Genomic DNA, 21,669 nt, shown 5'->3' with positions numbered 1-21,669 from the left:
CTGTGGAAGTGCCATCAGCTTAGCAAACACTAAATAATGAACAACGCAGAGACTGTCCAGCATGATAAAATACTCTATTAGAGGGACTGTTTTTAAATGAGTGATAATTGTGGCACATCCACAGTGAAAGGTTATTGAATTTTTATCTGTAGCAAGAAGCTTTTGACAGACGTGCTGAAAAGTCACCTACAAACAGTACCTTCTTCAGATGAATTTGACCAAAGGGGTTTTCCGGCATGTGACATCTTTCTGACATTTACAGGAGTTTTGCTTCCTTGAAGAATCTGATCAGATATTCTCGGTTTCCAGAAAGACACTTGGGTTCTTCATCACTCTTATAGAAAAGTCCTCATTATGCTTCCTTTCATAACAATTGGATTAAGTTGTTAGTTAGGGACCACAGTCAAATCCACCCGGGATTCAATGACCAGAGCTCAAAGATGTTAGTGTGCAGAATTAACTGCTGTTAATAAACAACACTGTGTCTTAGGGCCCTGCACCTGGCATGTCCCTCCATCTCCTGTGAAGAAAGAGGTCTTTTACATTTTTCTTGTATGATTTCTAATACTGGATATAAGCTATAGTACTGAATTCAGGACAATAAAGTAAAAGAGAACCTTTCCCTAAATCCATGACTACAAAATTTGGCTCCAGGACAGATCCTTGTCGGGGGTGGTAGGGGTACAGCTTTTAAGCTTCACCTTCTTAAAATGGGTGAAATGTCAGGATCATTTATCCCCATGTCCCCTTTTAAAGCACACTCAATGCCATTCACACCAGGAGGCGGCATCACACCCATCTTGCTGTAATTTTGGGAGACAGTCGAAGAAGAGCACTATCTCTGCGGGGAAACAGAGGCACGCCGGCTTGGCGTTCTGAGGCACAGCAGTAGCAGGTGATTGTATTGTTTTTCTAGGCACCGTCGTCTGCACTCTGACAACAGTCAGGCTTTAGTCTAGATTTTGTCACCGTCCCATTTGACCTCGGGCCAATGGTCAAACTTCTGTTTCACGATCATGCTTTGTGAAACTGAGAGAATGAAGACTGGCCCGTCAAAGCTTCAGGCAGGGATAAGGGATTAAGAATTAATGGTTACAAAGGACCTTGAAAGTGTGAAATGCAATCTAAATGTTGAGTCCATTCCCGTCATCGTGATGCCCTTTGGGACTGTCGCATGCACACAAGATTCGCACATAGCGCCCCGTTGCTACGCTTTACTGGGGCTGGCAGTCTGGAAAGGGTCCTTATGCACTATTGATTAATAAGTAAGCTGTCTGAAAAAGCATATCCAGTTTACATTTAGAACATTTTTCTAAATTCAATCTCCACAGATGGTGATTTCTTCCATTAAATCTGGGCCAGCCCTCTATTCTCTTTGTTTTTCCTGTCAGGATTCGTCTCTCCTACCCACTCAACTCTGCAGCATACCTAAACTCAGTTTCAAGGGTGAAGAAATTAAGAGACATACTCTTTTTCTAGTGAGGAGTTCATTAAGTCATGGTTAGTGGGCTTATCTCAAGTTTTAAAGCACCCAACTATCTCAGGGCTTTTCTAGATAAGAGCTCAGATTGAATAGTACAATCAGTGCCTTCAGGTACAATCTTTCACTCGATTCTCATTAGAAGAGGTTTCCTATTTGGCAGCCAAATCAGTCCCCTTAGGTTTTGTTTCGCTCAAGTCCTGTTGCCCTAACAGCTACTCCTCACCTCAGCTCGGGTGGGGGCTCAGGTAATCCTGCGTTTCCACTATTCTTCTCTGTCTGGCTCTGTCATTTCGGGAGGCCATTTTAGAGCCCTCCCTTGTTTTCCAACTTCTTCCGGCCTCCTCCTTTTCCCAAAGATTTTCAATTTTATTTCTTCTTCCGGTTTCCACTTTGGAGTTTTGCTTGAAGATACAATCATTCAGCTGGAAGCTCCCAGCCACCATACTTAAGTCTCCATGATATTACCATATTTTAATAAAATATTTCCCTTATGGATACAAATGTTGGCATTTTCAAAGAAACAGCCACATAATTCTTTATGGAGAGATACTCAGAGCTCCATAATTACACTGAAATGCCCACAGCACTGGCCTTCTATAGCTTCACAATTGATAATCACCTCTGAGCTGAGGGAGGTCGGGTACTGCTTCCTAATCAGTATGCAGACAGGACCATGAACTCTACAGATGACCAGCTGATTGACAAGAAGGGAATTGTTTCTGGTTCTGTCTTTTTTTTTTTTTTTTTTTTTTTTTTTTTTAATTTTTTTTTTGTTTCAACGTTTATTTATTTTTGGGACAGAGAGAGACAGAGCATGAACGGGGGAGGGGCAGAGACAGAGGGAGACACAGAATCGGAAACAGGCTCCAGGCTCTGAGCCATCAGCCCAGAGCCTGACGCGGGGCTCGAACTCACGGACCGCGAGATCGTGACCTGGCTGAAGTCGGACGCTTAACCGACTGCGCCACCCAGGCGCCCCACTGGTTCTGTCTTTAAATAATAACAGAGTCCTCTTTTCACAGTTTTGAAGAACAAAAAGGGTATCTCTTTGAGATTCAACTCTGGCTTCTCAGATGGGCACTTGTACACAGAGGCGACTTTCAGACGCAGGTCCATTCTCAGACACATCCCATGACCTCTGAAACACTGGGGAACCCTGTGGACTGAGAGCCGTGATTTACTAGAAATGATTCGGGAGCACAGATGTTAGAGTTTTAAACGCAACCAACCGTAGGACTTGAGATCAAAGAGGAGCTGGGAGGGGCGGGAGGAAAGTCCAGGCCCAGCACTAAGGGAGGAGAGCGATGAGTGAGAGCTCTAGTGAGAACACTGAGAGTAGCGACCTCGGGAACCCCATATGGAGTCCCCACAACACGCTGCTAACAGCTCCCAAGTTCATCATCTCATTTAATGGCTACGGCCACACAAGGAGTATGTATCACGGTTTCTATTTGACAGGTAAAGACACCTTTTTAGCTCAGAGAGGCTAAATAAATTCCCTGTGGTGATATAACCCCCTTCACGTGTCCCCAAGTGTACCTGACTTCAAAGTCACATATGTGCTGTATGCGTCCTAGACCAGGAGAAGTACCGGAAAGAGTCTCTGAACTAAAAGAACATCGTAGGTATTCAGGGACAGGCAAAAATGGCCACAAGTCAGGAGCCACGTGAGGGCACTCAATGAGAGGAAAGGGAACCACAGGGTGGAAATGTTAAGAGGGCTGACCATTGTGTATCAGTGCTTAAAGTGTACTGAAAGCAAAGAAACATGGATCAGCCTGAAGCTGGAACGATAATTAGCAGTAAGAGCGCACAGCACATCAATGCGGAGAAAGAGCTGGAGGGGTCCAGATGGTCTTTGTCATAAAATGAGAGAGGCACCAGCATCTCTACTGTTAGTGACAACAGGGTTTCAACAGAGTCCTACGAAGCGGTGAGCATCCTGAGCACAGGGGCTTTTCACACAGTCCGTCCTTAGGATGAATTTCAAGCAGTTTATAAACAACAGAGTACAATGAAGACTGAAAGTGAACAAAACGGAATCATCGCAAAATCGTCATTTGGTGTTTTTACTCCTACAAAACATATGATTAGTTGTGAAACTGGGTACAACATGGAAACGGACTTGGGACATTATTTTCAAAAGTGAGAAGAGCACATACAGAACTAGAAGCAGCGTCAATTAGGTAAGATCAAAATAAATTCGGAGTCGGACAGTGGACAGGAAACTCACGAACAAGATGTAAGGCCAGGGGTAATTGAATTTTCTCGGTAAAAATGAAATTAACCAAAGGCAGCAAATGTGGGCAGCATCACTGATAGAGGAAGGAAGGTGAGAGTGAGGCCACAGAAGGAAAGCCAGTTTAAGAAAATGACTACTGGCAAGACTAAAAACTGATTATGGCACAGAAATCCTGACCTCAGAAAGACGAGGAGGGAAACAAAATATGCAGGGTCGGACTAAGCAATGCCTGGTGAGGAGCTGTCTGATAACAGTCTACAAATATTTGAAACTTGTAAATACCGAAGCAAGAGAGGAATTAGCACGCGTGGAGTTCTAATTAAAAATAATCAGATGAAATTATGGCAGGGAAAACTCTGGCTTAATAGTTTGACAAACGCAAAGCTGAAACAGGACAGCGTCCCATGAGATCTTGGCTAGGGACATTTTTATTCTCATTTGTGTCAACACAGGAAAACAAACAGCAGTAGGTTTGAGTATGTGGAGGGGTCCACATTTTATCTTACATTTGCCAGTAAGGCAGAAAAAGCCCACGATAGTGAGCTCCAGCATGGGAGAATTCATATTCCATCTTCTAGAAAATGTTAAATTATAGTAGGCAATGCATAAAGGCCTCCTGGGATGCCACAAAACTACGTATGTGAGGGATGGGAGTATACAGACACCTGGACCTATTCCATCTTTATTTTCAGTGATACAGTTGACTTGTAAACACTTCCACATTCATTCAATTGGTTTGGCAACTGCAGTCTTTCGTGTTAAGAGAGACAAGGATTCCTTGTGCCCTTCTCCTTTGGCTGTCCTGAGAAGGGTAGGAGGAATGGCTTTATTCATTTATTTATTTTTTAACTAAAAAAAAATTTTTTTTAAACATTTATTTATTTTTGAGACAGAGAGAGACAGAGCATGAACGGGGGAGGGCCAGAGAGAGAGGGAGACACAGAATCTGAAACAGGCTCCAGGCTCTGAGCTGTCAGCACAGAGCCCGACGCGGGGCTCGAACTCACGGACCGCGAGATGGTGACCTGAGCCGAAGTCGGCCGCTTAACCGACTGAGCCACCCGGGTGCCCCGGAATGGCTTTATTTTTAACCCAATTTGACACACAGTTTGACGAGCTAAATGCTGCTAAGCAGAAGTGGGTTGTTGTCCTGACTCTGGCATAGACTCAAAGTGCATTTTGTGTCTGGTGTTCTTGTCCATTAAATGGGAAGTCATGTTAATCCCAAGCTTTTGAGAACAGAAGAACTAACAAAGTAACTACAGAGAATTTCCCCAATATAAAGAGGAAGAGATATCTAAGAAGACATGGGGGGGGGGGCACGGAGAGGGGCTCTAAATCAGTGTTTTTCCATCCCGGCTATTTGTTGAATCACTTGAGGAGATGATAAAAAGCACAGTAGCACAGTAGTCTAGGCACCTCTCCCAGAGGGTGTGAGCGAAAGCTCTCTAGGTCATTCTAATAGAAGCCAAGGTTGAGGAGCAATCCTTTAAAACACTGGTTCTGGACCTCTGATCTGACTGGTTTGGGAACGCTCAGGCCACACCTTGGAACAATTAAATGAAAAATCTCTGAGAGCGGGGCCCAGCATCAGGATGAGAAAAGCTGTTAACTGATTACAACTGATGTGAGGCCAACTTTGAGAAGTACATTTCTCAGGAAGCCAGTCTCACTCATACACAGGTTTTGAGTCAACATTGCACATTAGAACCTAATGAACATGGGTTAAGACTTTTTAATAAAGAAAATTCAGATAACTCTTTTCATCTCAGCACAGCTTTGTCTGAAATAGGATTGTGTAGGTTTTTTTTTAAATTTTTTTAATGCTTATTTATTATTAAGAGACAGAGAGACACAGAGCACGAGCAGGGGAGGGGCCGAGAGATGGAGAGACACAGAATCTGGAACAGGCTCCAGGCTCCGAGCTGTCAGCACGGAGCCCGACGCGGGGCTCGAACTCACGGACCGCGAGATCATGACCTGAGCCGAAGTCAGGCGCTCAACCGAATGAGCCTCCCAGGCGCCCCGATTGTGTAGGTTTCTTAGGGACTGTTTAGCACATATGGTAACTAAGAAGTAGCTATAGGCCCTAATCAAGTGGCTCAGGGTAGAAAAAACAGCTCCTCTCACACACAGACTTTCAGACCCACAAGATTATATAATCTATATCAACCGCATAATTGTTTAAGGTAGATAACTATTTTTTTTTTTTTAGCAGCGATTCAACTTGCCCAAACATTGAGCTTACAATAGATGCATTCATTCATCATGTTAAAAAATAGTCACCACGAAGATACACAGAACAGTTTGTGGTGGATAAGTGGAAAGTCGATCCAGAATTCAGAAGGAACTGTCTAGAGAGGACTACATGAATTGGAGGCATAAAAATCAATCCCAGAACATCATCAGTGATAAGTCACACTGATAGGAATTATTCTTGAAACGATTTGATGAGAATAGCACTTTATCTCTGTGGTTTTCCTTCCCCAAACCCATAAGCTCAGTCTCATCACGAAAAGAGATTAGGCAAACCCATACTGAAGGACGTTCTGCAAAATACCTGACCGGCTTTCCTTTCAAAGCGGTCATGGTCATCAAAAGCAAAGAAAGGCTAGGAAGCTGTCACAGTCTAGAAGCTGTCACAGTCTAGATGCACTCAAAGAGACATAATGACTAAATATATTATATCCTGGAGGGTATCCTGGAACGCAAAAAGGACATTAGGTAAAAACTAAGGAAGAGTCTCATAAAGTAAAGACATTAGTTAATAATAATAATAATAAGGTATCAATACTGGTTCATTAGTTGTGAGGAGTGTGTCAGTACTCATGTGAGATGTTAACAGTCGGGAGAAATGGGTGTGAGATGCAAGGAAACTCTGACATTTCTGTCGCTTTACTCTGAATCTAAAGCTCTTCCGAAATAAAAATTCTAATAAAAAAATCCATGCCTGGACCCCCACAATGGACATACTAGCATTCAACAGTGAATGGAGGTAAGGGATTATATGAGCAGCTGGAGTCTTCAGGAACCATGAGGGAAGAACAGTGACTGGAGAAAGGTCAGTGTACCAGCCAAGTTTGCAACACACAAAAAAGGGAACCACAGTCATTTTATACTGGTTGACGTGAACGTTTCTAAAAATGATCACACAAATCAAATAATCAACCAAATTGTAACACAAACCATCTGATGGCGTGCGCGTTTGCCGATTATACAAAATTATATTCCTGCGACAGTAAAACATCTGTCCCGCCCTGTACCTGTGTTGGGAGACATAAAAGATGCTGAACCAATTATGTAAATATTAGCACAGGGCAGTGTTTCCCACAAGTTGTTCCATGGAAGAAAAGTCCTGTGAGGTGCTTTGTGGTGAGAGAATTCACTGCTAAGTTTGGGCAACACTGAACTGCTGTAAATGTGGAGCATTCAAATGAGGAGCTGAATTTTGAGTTTTCTTTGAGTTTAATTCGCCACGCAAGGGTAGGGGCTACTGGATAGGGCAGTGCAGTATCTCGAATATATTACCTAACATGGTAACAAGACAGGTGGAGCTTCTAAGTTAGGGAATACCCATAGAACAAAAATAGAGAGTGACAAATTCGAGAAATGTTCTCCTACCACTATGATGACACTCACAAGGGATACGTACAATAATCCTGTATATTTAAGGCCTAGAAATTCTGGTTACACACTGACAACGATGATCGGAAATGATCATAGGTTGGATGTTGGCATTAAAGTGCTTGCGTTTAAAAAAAAATGATGACCCTCCGGGCTGCTTTAATAGAAATATGGCATGAACGGCCTTGCTGGCACTGTCTTGGTCCCAGTCAAGACAATGATGCAGCGGAGAGAAAATTAAAGTGGGAATTTGAAGAGCTGGATCCATCCCAGTTCAGGCACAGACATGCAGCGTGACCATTCTGAAGCCTCGATTTCCTCGTGTGCAAAATAAGGGAGTTGGACCAGATGGTTTCTAAGATCCCTAGCAATAATTTCACTTCCAGAAAGAAGCATAATTTCACACACATATTCACTACAGCGTTATTTGCAACAGCCAAGAGTTGGAAGCAACCCAAACGTCCACTGACAGATGCATGAATTTTAAAAAGGTGGTATACACATACAATGAAATATTTTTCAGCCATAAAAAAGAAGGAAATCCTATCACATGCTACAACATGGATGAAGCTTGACGCCATTATGTTAAGTGAAATAAGCCAGTCACAAGAAGATAAATTCGGTATGATTCCAAATATGTAAGGGTATCTAAAGTCAAACTTCTAGAAACAGGAAGTAGAATGTGGCTCCCCGGGGCTGGGAGAGAGGGGAAATGGAGAATTGTTCAACGGGTATAGAGTTTGATGAAAAAGTTCTAGTGATCTGCTATACAATAATGTATTTAACACTTCTGTACTGTATGCTTAAAAACGGTTTTTACAATTAGAAAGGAAGTGGATAAATAATTGTGTAACTAATAGTACAATTCCAGAACCAATTCCAGGAACCAAAATTATGACATTTACTCAGTCTGGAGGTTAGAGGGATATTTTAACCTTTTGGTTTCTTAAACTGGAAAAGAGTAGGGTGTGGCATTTTATTGTGTATCATCCATGCATGTGGGTTCAGCAAGAACTTTGGTAATGAGGACTGCGAGCAGAGGTGGAGAAGCCTGGGTCAAAGTCACCTACAGAAGGGCCCACATTCACAAACAGCCAAGTCTCCATCCAAGAGAGTGTCAGTGAACTTGGGCTTGCTCTGGGCTCCTAATTCTCCCACATTTGGTTGCTCTTGATTCAGAGACTGGGATCCTCAGGCCAGAAGTCTTAGTCTATCTAATCTGTAGAGATGGGCAGGTAGGGGCCAGGGAAATATTTTCAGACACATTTAATATTTTACAGAGAAAACAGCCAACATTTAATTTCTGAAGAATACGACAGAAGAAAGAGGTTTAGACTGAAGCAAAGGGACTTTGGAGAAAGAAAGACAGACAGAAAGAAAGAAAGAAAGAAAGAAAGAAAGAAAGAAAGAAAGAAAGAAAAAGACAGACCTCCCAGACGGTAAGGTTACTTGAAGAGCAGAATATGTAATCAAGGATGTTTTAGAATCTCTAATCCTGGAGATTTTTTTTACAGACGCCAAGCCAGAGAGGAGGCCCCCTGAGGAAGCAATGCAGACAGAATAAACCCTTGAGCCCTTTGTAGTCCTCTGTAGTCTATTTTTAAAAGCAACACATCCCTAAAACAAAAGGATACAATACAAAAGAACAGCATTAGTGTTCAAATTGAATACACTCCAATAATTTTTATGTAGGTCACATTTGCTGAGAATTTTCTTAACCATAACAGTTAATCTCAGAGTCTTTGTTTAGGATTTTTACACACAGCAGATATTACAAAGGGCAGATGTTATCTGGAATCTGTACTACAAGGCTGAAATTGTGATCAATGAGGGAAAATATGTATAAACCTAGATCCTGAACGCCCAGTGCTAACTATGATCCCGCTCAGCTTCTTTGCACTGAAAATGTCCTGCATATAAAAGAGTTCTGGGAGTAGGAGACAGAGACTGAGGTACAGGTAGGGAGAAAAACAGACTCAGAAAACAAGATTTATACGAGGAGAATCAGAGAAACTCATGAAAGAAGGTCAAGCTGGGTCAACCCAAGACCTTTCTGGAACTGTTTCTGGAGCTCCTGGCAGAAATGCTCTTTTTGTCTGGGATCAAATAAATCCCGGGACTGCTGGTGGCCAAGGATGTTGCCATATACAAAGCGCCTGCCTAAGATGGAAAGGAATAAAGAGAAAATACCAGGAGACAGAAGAAGTGAGACAGAAAGCGGGAGGGAGAGAGAGTACAAAAGACCATGCAGAGGTGTGTAAGCATGTCTTGTAAACCTGGATCCAGCCACTCCTGAAGTCTTCTGATTAACCAGTTTTATGAGTCAATGCATTATTATTTTTTTTTTTTCTTTCAGTTAGTTTGTTTCTTTCACTGGAAAGAATTCTAAGTAGAACAGGCATAAGGAAGATGAGGGTGGTGGGGGTTACCTAAAGAAATGGAGCAGGAACTGAGGACTCCAGTAGGACAAAAGTAAGAACAGTGCCTTTGATGTAGACAGGACCTATTTGAGGGGAAGAGACCCTCTGAGTATAGAGAGACAGAGTGACATTTAGGCAAACACCAAAAGAAAAATTATCTTTGAAGAAATGGTCAACTTTGACCTCTTGGACAAATGGGCACCATGTCCTACCTCTAAAAGGCAATACTCTCTTCTTTTTTGTTTTTTTAATATTTAGAAAATTTTGTATTTATTTGAGAGAGAGAGAGAGCATGAGCAGGGAGAGGGGCAGAAGGGGAGGGGGGGGGAGAGAGGGAGAGAGAGAGAGAGAGAGAGAGAGAGAGAGAGAGAGAGAGAGAGAGAATGAATCCCAAGTGGGCAACACACTCATCATGGAGCCCAACATGGGGCTTGATCCCAGGACCCTGGGATCATAACCTGAGCTAAAACCAAGAGTCAGATGTTCAACCGACCGAGCCACCCAAGCGCCCACTATACTCTCTTCTGTATGACGTGGGATGTTTCGGGAGGGTGAGAGTCCTGCTGTACTGTCTGGACAAATATTCTACTATGAAAATAATTTTCTGCCAACTTGCTCTACTCTCTCACATTAATAGCTTCCGCATTATACCGAAGCCTGGTATTTACCATACCAAACGATGAACAGGATGCAGAACAAGAAATAAACCTACAATCTTTTCTGGATTTCTTCCCATCCTGCTGAGGATCCATAAGTGCTAGATAAAAGGCTGGCATTCCCTTCATGTTATCCAGTCTCTGGATTTGGAAACGCTTTTGTTGAGGTGATCATTTAGTTCACTTTTCAAAAGAATAATAAAGACCTGTCCCTTATTCCCTTTCTAGAGTCACACTGACATGGGGCAATCAAAGTAACCCATTATCAGAGAATTCCCTGCATTGCTCAAATTATAAACATCAATGGGCACCTCTCCTGGGAATTCGAAGAACAGACGAATGTGGGTGAGCTAGGCTCGTTGTTAGTGGAATAAACCAGGTTTGCTTGGTGCTTTGTTTTAGCAAAGACAACATAAGTAGTGATTATAGTTCACTTGGGTTTTGTACTGATCATCAAAATGCTGACAGTCACTTAAATCACTCACTGGGTGGAATAATCACCGTGAAAGGAACCGAGAGAGTATAACTTATATTATAAAAATGGAACTGAGCACAGGAGACAAAGTATTAATGGGTGTGGTCGAAGAGATCTTTGTCAGAATAACAGAGATGATTAAAGGCAAGAATTAGACATCAAGTGTACTAGGGACTCTCAGTGACATGAAGACAACAGCTAAATTGTGCAATTGCAAACTTGAGCGTAACTCAGAGAACATCTTTCTCTTTTTGAAAACAGATGATGCCAGGTTAGCCCGGCAGTGGCTTGCTGTAGAGGTTATGTACTGTCTTGCTGTGTAAAAACCCTTTTAAAATGGACAGAACAGAAATCTGGAATGCTGAGCCACTGAAATAAGCGATTGCATTATTAAACATTAGATGTTGATGGCCCACCAAGCGAGAGGACCCCTTCCAATCATCACTAATAAGCCAACCCAACCAGCCTGGCATTTGTAAGGGTCAAAGGAAAAACGGAGAAAAGAAGCACGGGGTCCCTTTAGGGGACTGTTTATTTGGCAGTTATCAAAAGGGCAATTAGCTCTGACTTTTCTTTGTGGTGGAGTGGGGTGGGACTGGGAGATAAAACGGATAATTTAGACAACTGCTTGTAACAGATTGCCTGATAATGACAGGATTAGCAAGTTGAGGGCCTTTCAAGGATATCTACAGATCTGCGCAGGCCCAACACTGTGCCCAAACTATCCAATTCTTATAGATTCTGAGAATAAATATGTATAATTTTATCCTCAGAGAAAAAGTAATGTTAAATAATAAAAAGTATAAAAATAAAAGTATAAATAAAAAGTAGTATTTCAAGAGGATTTCTAAAGCAGAGTTTATAATCTTGCTCAAAGCTCCTTCCTTCTGTCCATTTTCCCCACCTGCTACTGACCTTCAGGATAGCTACCCAATCAGCATGAGACCAGTTAAGCAGTGAGCATTCAAGGGACTCCGAGACTCTCTGGGTCCATATGGCAGGGGAGAATTTACCCCTGTGAGTTTCAGCCACACCTCTTCCCATCTCTAGGCTGGAAACCGTGGTTAATCAAATAATGACTTTTCAAAAGACAATGATAATAACTTACACTGAAGTTCAGTCCAAACAATGCAAGTATTTTCTAATTATCTACTAACATTAACTCTAATATTAAGTTCAAAGCCGATCGTTTCTTTCATGTTATGGCTGTTATGTTACTTTTTTCTGTTGTTTATTTATGCACTCAAATCTGTCAGTGCCTTTATTCCTTCTTCCCATCATTTTTCCTTTGCTTTTATTTTAACTGCCTAACACATACTTCTGAACTAATGCCTTTAAAAAAAAGGATTTATTGGGGTGCCTGGGTGGCTCAGCTGGTTAAGCGTCTGACTCTTGACTCAGCTCAGGTCATGAACTCACACTTTGTGGGTTTGAGCCCCGTGTCTGGCTCTGTGCTGACAGTGCAGAGCCTGCTTGGGATTCTCTCTCTCCCTCTCTCTCTCTGCCCTACCTCTCCCTTTCTCTCTCCCTCTCTCTTTCAAAATAAATAAATAAGGGGTGCCTGGGTGGCTCAGTAATTTAAGCATCTGACTTTGGCTCAGATCACGATCTCATGGTTTGTGAGTTTGAGCCTCATGTCGGGCTCTCTGCTGTCAGTGTACAGCCTGCTTCAGATCCTCTGTCCCCCTCTCTCTCTGCTCCTCCCCTGCTCATTCTCTCTCTCTTTCTCTCTCTCTCAAAAATAAATGAACACTAAAAAAGATAAAATTAAAAAAATTTTAAATTTAAAAAATACTTATTTTATAGTTATTGAATAAAGTTTATGGGCCTTAAAGTTTTCAAATGATGTCTCTCAGAGTCAATGGTCCTCAATGGAAAAAAGTTTCCTGTTTTTATTTCATATCCTATACGTTCCTTTCCTTGAATCCTATAGTTAAGTTATCTCTCATCCATCTCTTTCTGGGAATAACTGTTTTTCCCATTTTTTTATTTCCTAGCATCTTCGTCACTTCTATTATTCTCTTGTTAGACACTTTTTCATTAAAATGAAAACATCAGCTGTGTGCTCAGTTCTGAGATACTGTTTCCATCCTTGAGAAGTTATTGTGAGGAGGGCAAAGGTATTGCTTTCTGTTCCTGAGACACAATGGTGTGTTCTTACACGATTTTATGTTTCGAAGGTTTAACATCAAGCTATGTGAACACGAACCTTTTTTGGCCTTCCACGTCTCACACAGGAAAGCCAAGATTTCGTCCTTTAGAAGAACCACAAAGGATGTAAGGTGCAGCCCAAGCAGAATTCTTGCACGGATCTAGCACAGACCTTCTGACAACCTGACCGTCCCTCATATGGGGACATGTACACGCACTCACATTTCCAATGAAACTACTCAGTCTAGTTCCTCTGCTGTCCCCAAAACAGCCGCCATGATAGATACTTACTCTGGGATGTAGAAAGATTGGAGAAAGCTGACTTTGTTCGACCTGCTAACCATTCCAGGCTTTCATGCATGTTGGCCAAAGCTTTGAGGTCACTGACATCACGGAGGATGTCTTGCGGAGGGATTAATTTGTCACCCAGGTTCCCAATAAGAACTTCTGACTCCTTACCAAAGGCTGCCCTGAAAAACAAATCAGAAACATACTTCACACACAGCACAGAAAAGAGAGGGGGTGGGCAGTACTTTTTAAGGCATGCCTAGCACTGTGTTATTTGTTATAGTCGCTATTTCATAGCATGCTATTTTTCCTATAAGTTTAGCAACTACCGTATACCTGCTTAAAATTACTCTAATTGGAGAAAGATGGTTCTTAGAAGAATGAAGTTCCCCTGACGCTTATACCTTCAACAGGAACCGGCATGGACCTGACCTAGACAGTGATGGTCGCTGGGGATGGCTTTGATGGCTGCTCTCTTGTGGGTACGTCCTTGCCTCTTCTGTTATGGATGTTGCTGAACAACATTAAAAATGTACACGGTTGAAGGTTATCGTAATACATAAAACCACCAAGTTAATCAGCTAGAAAATGTTTTAGAATGTTCAAAAGCAAAGAGGGTCCAGCCTCTTAAGAGAGCAGATTATAGTTCAGATGGACAGGCCTCGTTCATTCACTCATTTACTTGTTCTAAAAGGGATCTGAAGCGAATGAACTACAAAGCATTAAGCTATGTGTTATTCGAAAAGAGAAACCAGTAAAAATCAATGCTGGATCCTCTGACTGGAAAAAGAGAGTCAGGTGGTCTTTGCACAAATCTGTGTCCTCATGATATTTTGGTGGTGGCGGGGGCGGGGGTGCTGAAAAACCAAATTCTGTGGGCTCACAGAAGGAGGGGGCAGAGGGGCCCCTGGAGACCATACAGCAATGCCCTTGCACATGTGCAGAAACGGAGGCCCAGAGGTGAACCGTTTTGCCCAAATAACACACAAGGGGCAGAGCTGGGACTCAGTCTAATTCCCACAGTGCCCTTTCTTTCAAAAAGACAGAGGGCTGATGTGACAGAAGACGACCGAGGACGCTAGGGAGAAAAATCTGGTCTTTTTTTTTTTTTTTTTTTTTTTTCAACGTTTTTTATTTATTTTTGGGACAGAGAGAGACACAGCATGAGCGGGGGAGGGGCAGAGAGAGAGGGAGACACAGAATCGGAAACAGGCTCCAGGCTCCGAGCCATCAGCCCAGAGCCTGACGCGGGGCTCGAACTCACGGACTCACGGACCGCAAGATCGTGACCTGGCTGAAGTCAGACGCTTAACCGACTGCGCCACCCAGGCGCCCCGAAAAATCTGGTCTTTTAGGGCAAGTTCCACGCAGGTGAGTAAGCAGAGTTGCGGCTGGTGGAGGTTGGAACAGGCACCTGGAGAGTTTTCTGTAAGTCTCAAGGCTTTTGAAACCTCAGAACACCTTAAGTGAGCAGGAGCAAAGGGTTTATTTAAGTAGAACAAACCGAATGAAGTGTCCAGCAGGCAGTGATTAGTAGCAGCTGACATACAGTCAGAAGGATGCTTAATTGACACATAGGCCCGTAGGGCCCAGCACTAGAGCAGAGGCTCCACGTTGAGAAAAACGCCTGCTGTGAATTAAATGCTTCATAAAAAAGGTTTACGCTGCCAAGTAGTGACTCGCCATTAGGCTTTTTGTTTCAATGGAGAGTTTCGAACATTTTCGAATGTTTCGCGCATTTTTTAAGGAAGTCATAAGTGGACGAGTCGGGTAAGCTGTGGTCCTGGAGGCAACACGTAGCCAGCCCAGGAACCTCAGAGTGTGCGTACGAGCCTTTATGCAGAGGTCACGTAAAAAAGTCTTGGGGTGGGACCCAAAAGTTTGCGTTTCTAACTCGTTTCAGGCCCTTGTCTGGGAAGCACGCGTTCTTTGAGCACAAAGAGTTGCAGCCCAGGCTTCAAAGTCAGACAAAAGACACAACTGGGGCTGAATTCTCAGTCTGTCATTCACTGTGTGAATCGCCTTCGCTTCTCCGAACACCGTTAGCTAGGGGCGGTAGTGGTGTCCTCATAGGAAGTAACGTAAAAATAGAGGGGATTTAAAAAGTCTTGACTGGGAAAATTTCAGTCATTACACACGCAGAGAGAAGCGTACAATAACCCCCCGTGTAGCCAATGCTCAGCTTCAATTATTAACAACTCATGGTAAGTCTTAGTTCATCTATCCTCATCCACTCCCCATCTGCCTTGGAGTATTTTTGTTTGTTTTGTTTTGGAGAGATTGAGGGAGCTTGTGCCCACGCACATGAGAAAGCGAGGGGTCAGGGGTGGGGAGAATCTTAAGGAGGTTCAGTGCTCAGCGTGGAGCCTGACATGGGGCTTGATCCCATGACCCTGTGATCATGGCCCGAGCAGAAATCAAGAGATGGATGCCCCGGTGGTTTCGTAGGTTAAGCATCTGACTCTTGATTTCAGCTCGGGGAATGATCTCATGGCTTGTGAGTTCGAGCCCCCAGGTCGGGCTCCATGCTGATAACGCAGAGCCTGCTTGGGATTTGTTCTCTCTCTCAAAATAAATAAATAAACTTAAAAAAAAAAAAAAAAAAACCAAAGAGTCGGACGCTCAACCAGCTGAGCCACCCATGCGCCCCTCTCCTTGTCTTGCAGTATTTTGAAACAAATCATTCAGGTGATGGTAAGTGCATGGAACTTGGTGAAAGGTAACAAGTAGTAGTTCTACCACTGTGGCCTGTTTAGATGGCTGGTTTATTTAGTGCCAACCCAGGGTGAGCTACGATGAATGAATTGAAATAGGTGAGTGATCAGAAGTAAATAAATTAGATCTCAAGGGCTCGTTTTACAAGTGGGGCCTTGTAACATCACGGCAAATATCACTGTGTCTCGCAGTCCAGACTTGCCAGAATCTCCAAGAGGTAAATTACTGTGACAGAAGCCCCTGGTTGCCGAGCCAGTATCCATCATCCCATATGCCTTCTTAGTAAAAGGACCCTGGTATTGTTGGGGTCAGCAACGTATGCGACTTAGAAACAAAACAAAACAAAACAAAACAAAAACGCCCCTCAATTTCCCCGCCCTTGTGGCAGATGTAGCTCTAAACCGAAATCAGGAGGTGGGCTTCCGGGAAAGCTCTTTGAAGAGTCTTAGCTGGCCGGGGCCTCTTTTGCCTTCTCCCTTTCTGGAATGCAGTCGTGCTTCTTCGAACATCAGGTGAGTATGAGTATGAAAACAATGCTCAGAATGATAGAGGCCCAGGTGGGCGGTGTGCGTGCCCCAGTGTCACCACGGAGCTGCGATACGGCCGGAGACAATGCACTTCTGGGCTTCAAGTTACGGGAGGGACAGCGAAACCCTATTTGTTTAAGCCACTGCTATTCCAAGTTTCTGCTACCCGCAACTAAATGCAATTTCTAACTGACACAATGATCTAATTAGCATACATGATGTCACGCTCAGAGAACTTTTCTGAATTTAGATATCCCGAAAATCAAGTTACAGGGAAAGGCAAAACAATGTCTCCTCCTTGCTTTGAGCCCAGCAGACAGTTATAATATCTTCCCTGTGGCTGTCATTCAGTCAAGTTGTAAATATTTAGTTTTCTTAATCTGTCCTTACGTATCAACTCTCCCAGCCCCTTAATCATCTTTGATAGATACAACACAAAAAAATGCCTCTGAGCTGGGTGGTTAAAAAGCAACAGGGGAGGCAAACAGCTTTGAAAATCAGGCTTGGAGGCATTTTCATGCATGTAGGTGTAACCCTGGGTGCAATGTGACAATCAAGACAAATGTATTTATGTGGAAGTCTAATCTGCTTGGGTGGGGCTCTCTGGGCCCCTGGGCATGTCTGTGGTGCACCTTCCAGCACTGGATGCCTATCCCATTTCCCTTTGGCTCACTCCGATTTGCTTAACCTCCTCCGACGGGAGAGCAACAGACTGAGGAAAACACAAACTGCCTCATGTTGAATACATAGTAGACATCTCATTTGACAGGAATCCATAATCACCCCCTAACAACCTGGAGAGAGCACAGAAACCATGACATTGAGGATAAATGATTGACAGCTAAAACTATTTCACACAAAAAATCATTCCTTCGAGGATTTGTGGGTGTCAAAGAGCTTGGTGGATGGTTTTTATGTGTTACAATAACCTTAGGGGATGGCTTTAGTTGCTCGACTGTGGATCTTTTTCTAAACCCTCTAATTTATTAAATAAATTATGGTATATCCACACTGTGGAAAGCTATGCAGTCATTAGAAATTATATAGTAAAAAGTACTTGCTACCACAGAAAAATGTTTCCTCTGGCTTATTTTTAACCATGATCTGCAGCCGAGTAAAACAAGCTGTTATAAAACTCTATGATATTAAAAAAGAAAATGATTATGTATCTATATGAACTAAAAAAGACTGGACTGGATATCTACATACCAAGATGTGCACTGTGTAACGAGATCATGCTTTGTGCTTCTCTGTATTTTCTATATTTTCTCCAGAGAACATGTATACTTTTTAGTTAAAAACAAAACCTGGGAGGGGCGCCTGGGTGGCTCAGTCGGTTGAATGGTTAAGTGTCCGACTTTGGCTCAGGTCACGATCTCACAGCTGGTGGGTTCGAGCCCCGCGTCGGGCTCTGTGCTGACAGCTCGGAGCCTAGAGCCTGCTTCAGATTCTGTGTCCTCCTCTCTCCGCTCCTCCCCCGCTCAGGCTCTGTCTTTCTCTCAAAAATAAACATTAAAACCAACAAACCCAAAAAAACAAAACAAAAAGACACACCGAAGTTGGTAACCCTACCACAAATGAACGAGAAAAATCTTTCAAAGGGCCATATCAAGAATTTTAGCATGGAAAACTGGAAGACATAGATACTATAGTTATTTTAGCCAAACTGGGAGACAACGACCGGTCGGCTGGTCTGAAGGCTGGTGTGGGCTGTGGCTCCAGGTTTGCTCAAGATGAGTCACTGTCCACCACAGAGGGTCTCACTGCCAGAATGCCTACCACCCAGCATCTGGGCCAATATTTCCAGATCCAAATTTCTACTCACTCTTCCTCTCCTGCTTGCTATGTGAGCACATTAATGAAGGAGCACATGACACATATTCGAGTGAAACGGCAACAGAACAATCATTACCTTGAGAAGGTGAAGTAACAGAAATTCAGAAGTAACAGGCACCCGCTAATTGCCCACAGACCATTTGTCAGAGCCGGGAACAGGAATCAGAACTCAAAGCTGTGTGTTTTCGGTACCGGGGCCCGTGTGAGGCGCCACCTTCATCATCAGTAGGCCAACACGCTCGTGTAGGAGCCCATGAAAAAACCACAGAAGTGTCGAGCCTGTTAAGCTTAATTTTAGCACACAATTATAATCTTTAAAAGCTTGATCTGACAAGAATTCATTTAGGAGATTTTGCCAAGAGTGTAAAACCTGTTTAATTTAATTTTACCACACAATTATAATCTTTAAGGAGGTCTATCTGACAAGAATTCATTTAAGAGAATTTTGCCGGAGATGGTGAAAATTGTCTCCGTTTAGTCTTTAAATAGTTCTGTTATCCGCTGAAATCTTAGCAAGGCAAAAAAAAAAAAAAAAAAAAAAATCTGCATTTTCAGCAGACTAAATGCATTTCTGAAAGAAACGCTGCAAATAGTTTCAACATGATTGACCTGCAGATCTGGGCTATGTTTGATCACATGACATTGTATACTCAGACTCACTGCTTGCTCTCCCAGCAAATCTCCCCCAGTCTCCCACCGCGGCCTCACCCCTGCCGTGTGAGAACTGCCCCAGGAGTCAGGGAAACCCTGCCAGAGTGCCCTCCTCTCTGATCCAGGACAGGGCAGGGAGGAACCAGGACTGGCTCATATAGCGAACCAGACTCACGCAGACTTCTTGCACCTTCGAAGGGGCAGTGTTGTGCCCCCGTGCTGTAACAGCCACTCGACGTGTTGAACTGCTTCCCCTGCCTGAAATGTTTCCAGAAGTACCGCTTTCCTCAAGGTCTTCCTCAACAATCCTGCTAATCCTGTTCGACCACGTTTCTGGACAAGAAACTCATTTTGCAGCAAAAGAAGTAAGGCAGAGCTGACGCTCCCGGAATTCCGGTCTTGTTGCATACCCAATCCCCCGGGGGTGGGGGGGTGGGGGGAGCTGGCCTGATGGAAGGGTTGGTCTATGTAGGATTCAGCTATGGTCCAGCTGGAAGGCAACACCTCTAAGGCTGGAGTGCTGAGGGCCTGACTCAGAGACCCACATAGAATATTTTTCCCCCCAATGACAAGAAAATATGGGTCTGGGGACTAAGGAATAAAAGTAGGCATGGGCTCTCCTCTCTTATGGAGGGTCTACTCTTGCCTCACCCCCCCACCCCCCCCCCCCCCCCCACGTGGCACTAGGCCACTTTTCAGGTGTTCAGGAAGGAAGGTCTCCACCAGAGGATACAACAATGACCACAATAAATTGGTAGCAGAGACTGTCATATGGTTTTCTGGGCTTCTCACTACTGAGCCCTCAGGCAGAGAGGCGTTACTTTGATGCCTGGAATGACGGGCCTCAATTGCCAAGAGGGGGACATGTGTTGCTTCTGCACAATCAGGGCGGGCAGGACTACGTCAGATTCACTGGGCTCCATCTGAGTGTTTCCATGTCCATGGTGAAATTAGTGGAAAAACCAGGGCAGCCTAATAAAGGCAGAGCTGCTAAGAACTCAGGTCTCTCAGGAACAAAGACTCTATTCAATACATCCAGGTGGAGAACCCTGACCACCTGAGGTGCTGGCAGAGGGCGAGGGCACCATGGAATGGGTGGTTAGAAAAAGGAAGTCATCAATATCTGCTGCTGCTTCTGACCAGTTACAGGGGCTGTGGCAGCCTGCATATTTACGCATATATCAGCCAATGGTTTCTTTTTGTTTTCCACTCCCCCTACTACATTTTATTTATGGTAAAATATACATAACATGAAGCTGACCATTTAACCATTTTTAAGTATACAGTTCAATAGCATTAAGTACACTCACCACGTGCCATCATCGCTATCTCTTTCCAGAACTTTTCCATCATCCCAAACAGAAACTATTCCCATTAACCAGTAACTTTATTGCTGGACGGCGGGATCATAGGGTGATTCTGCGTTTAGCTTTTTCAGGGACTACCAAAATGCCTTCCACAGTGGCTGTACCCTTTTACATTCCTACCAGCAATGCACAGGGGGTTCTAATTTCTCCAAATACTTGCCAAAATGTGTTATTTTCTGGTTTTAAAATTTTTAATTAATTTTTAAATAACAGCCGTCCTAATGGGTGTGAGGTGGCATCTTCCCCACTCGTTTTATATGAGGAACTGGTAGTGATCAACATTCCAGTTTCATTCAGAGGTCACCAGATATGAGAAGTCACATCTGACCTGACCAGGGAGGACACCGGAAATCCTAGACTTGAGATTAACACACTGAGTGATGAGACAGACTCTCCCTTGTTGGGGGAGAGGGGGAAGGAATGCCTTAATATGATGAATAGCAGCCTGGATGAAGCAGAAGGAAGAAGTTCTAAGCTACTGGCATAAAGGTAACAAGGATACAGAGTAACAAGTCCTAGGCCTGTTTACCCTAAGATCTATTCCTCACCTGTCCCTTCTCTGATCTATACTGGGGGTGGGGGGCAGGCAGGGGCCTGTAGGCTGTTTTCCAGGTTCCCAGCTGGGTTCTGACAATGGGAGGCTCTAGGTTGGGGATGTTGACGGCCAAAGGCAAGGCGAAGGCAGGGCACTTATCCCCCTCCCTCTCGCCTTTGGGCGATGTCTCTGGCAACAGATGCATCTCCTTCCTGGCTCCAGATCCTACCAGGCCCCAACTTACTTTGGGTGCCTCTGTGTTCTGGTAAATGCCTCTCTCCTTTGGCATTCTGGCTAAAGGGAGATCGTGGCTTCTTGCAGTTGGGTTATTGTAATGTCCCTGTTTGATACATCCTCATTAAAATGTATAACCAATTCCCTGCATTAAATTCTCTTGGAGGTAAATCGTTGACATGGTTTCTGTTTTCCACATTAGACCTTGACTTACATAAGACCCAATAATGATGTCTTACCATATTCAATGCTACTGCGGATGGAGTCAATTATTTGGCTTGGGAATTAATTAGTTCTGTTGTGTAGACAGAGAAACTGAGACTGGTTACGGTGACCTGTAGGAGATCACTTAGCCGTTATCTGTCAGAGCCTAAACCGATGAAGGTTATAAAAACGTCAGGTCATCTACCTCGATTCCTAATAATACCGACTGATTCTATTGAGATGTGACAATGACACATCCAT

At 43.6% G+C, this 21,669-nt stretch overlaps 1 protein-coding gene across 1 annotated transcript in view; it reads right to left on the bottom strand.

Moving 5' to 3' along the window:
- EXOC4 (exocyst complex component 4) overlaps window positions 1-21,669 on the bottom strand; it is a 750,526-nt gene that overhangs the window by 106,159 nt on the left and 622,698 nt on the right. The window contains exon 14 of the mRNA XM_060633916.3: window positions 13,343-13,521. Coding sequence (XP_060489899.1) covers window positions 13,343-13,521 — 179 coding nt within the window. The remainder of the gene's footprint in view (window positions 1-13,342; window positions 13,522-21,669) is intronic.

The sequence above is a fragment of the Panthera onca genome, chromosome A2 (assembly GCF_046562875.1).
Source record: "Panthera onca isolate mPanOnc1 chromosome A2, mPanOnc1 haplotype 2, whole genome shotgun sequence".
In the NCBI taxonomy this organism is placed as follows: domain Eukaryota; kingdom Metazoa; phylum Chordata; class Mammalia; order Carnivora; family Felidae; genus Panthera; species Panthera onca.
The sequence above is the reverse complement of the archived record's forward strand: the minus strand, read 5'-3'. Positions and strand labels throughout refer to the sequence as shown.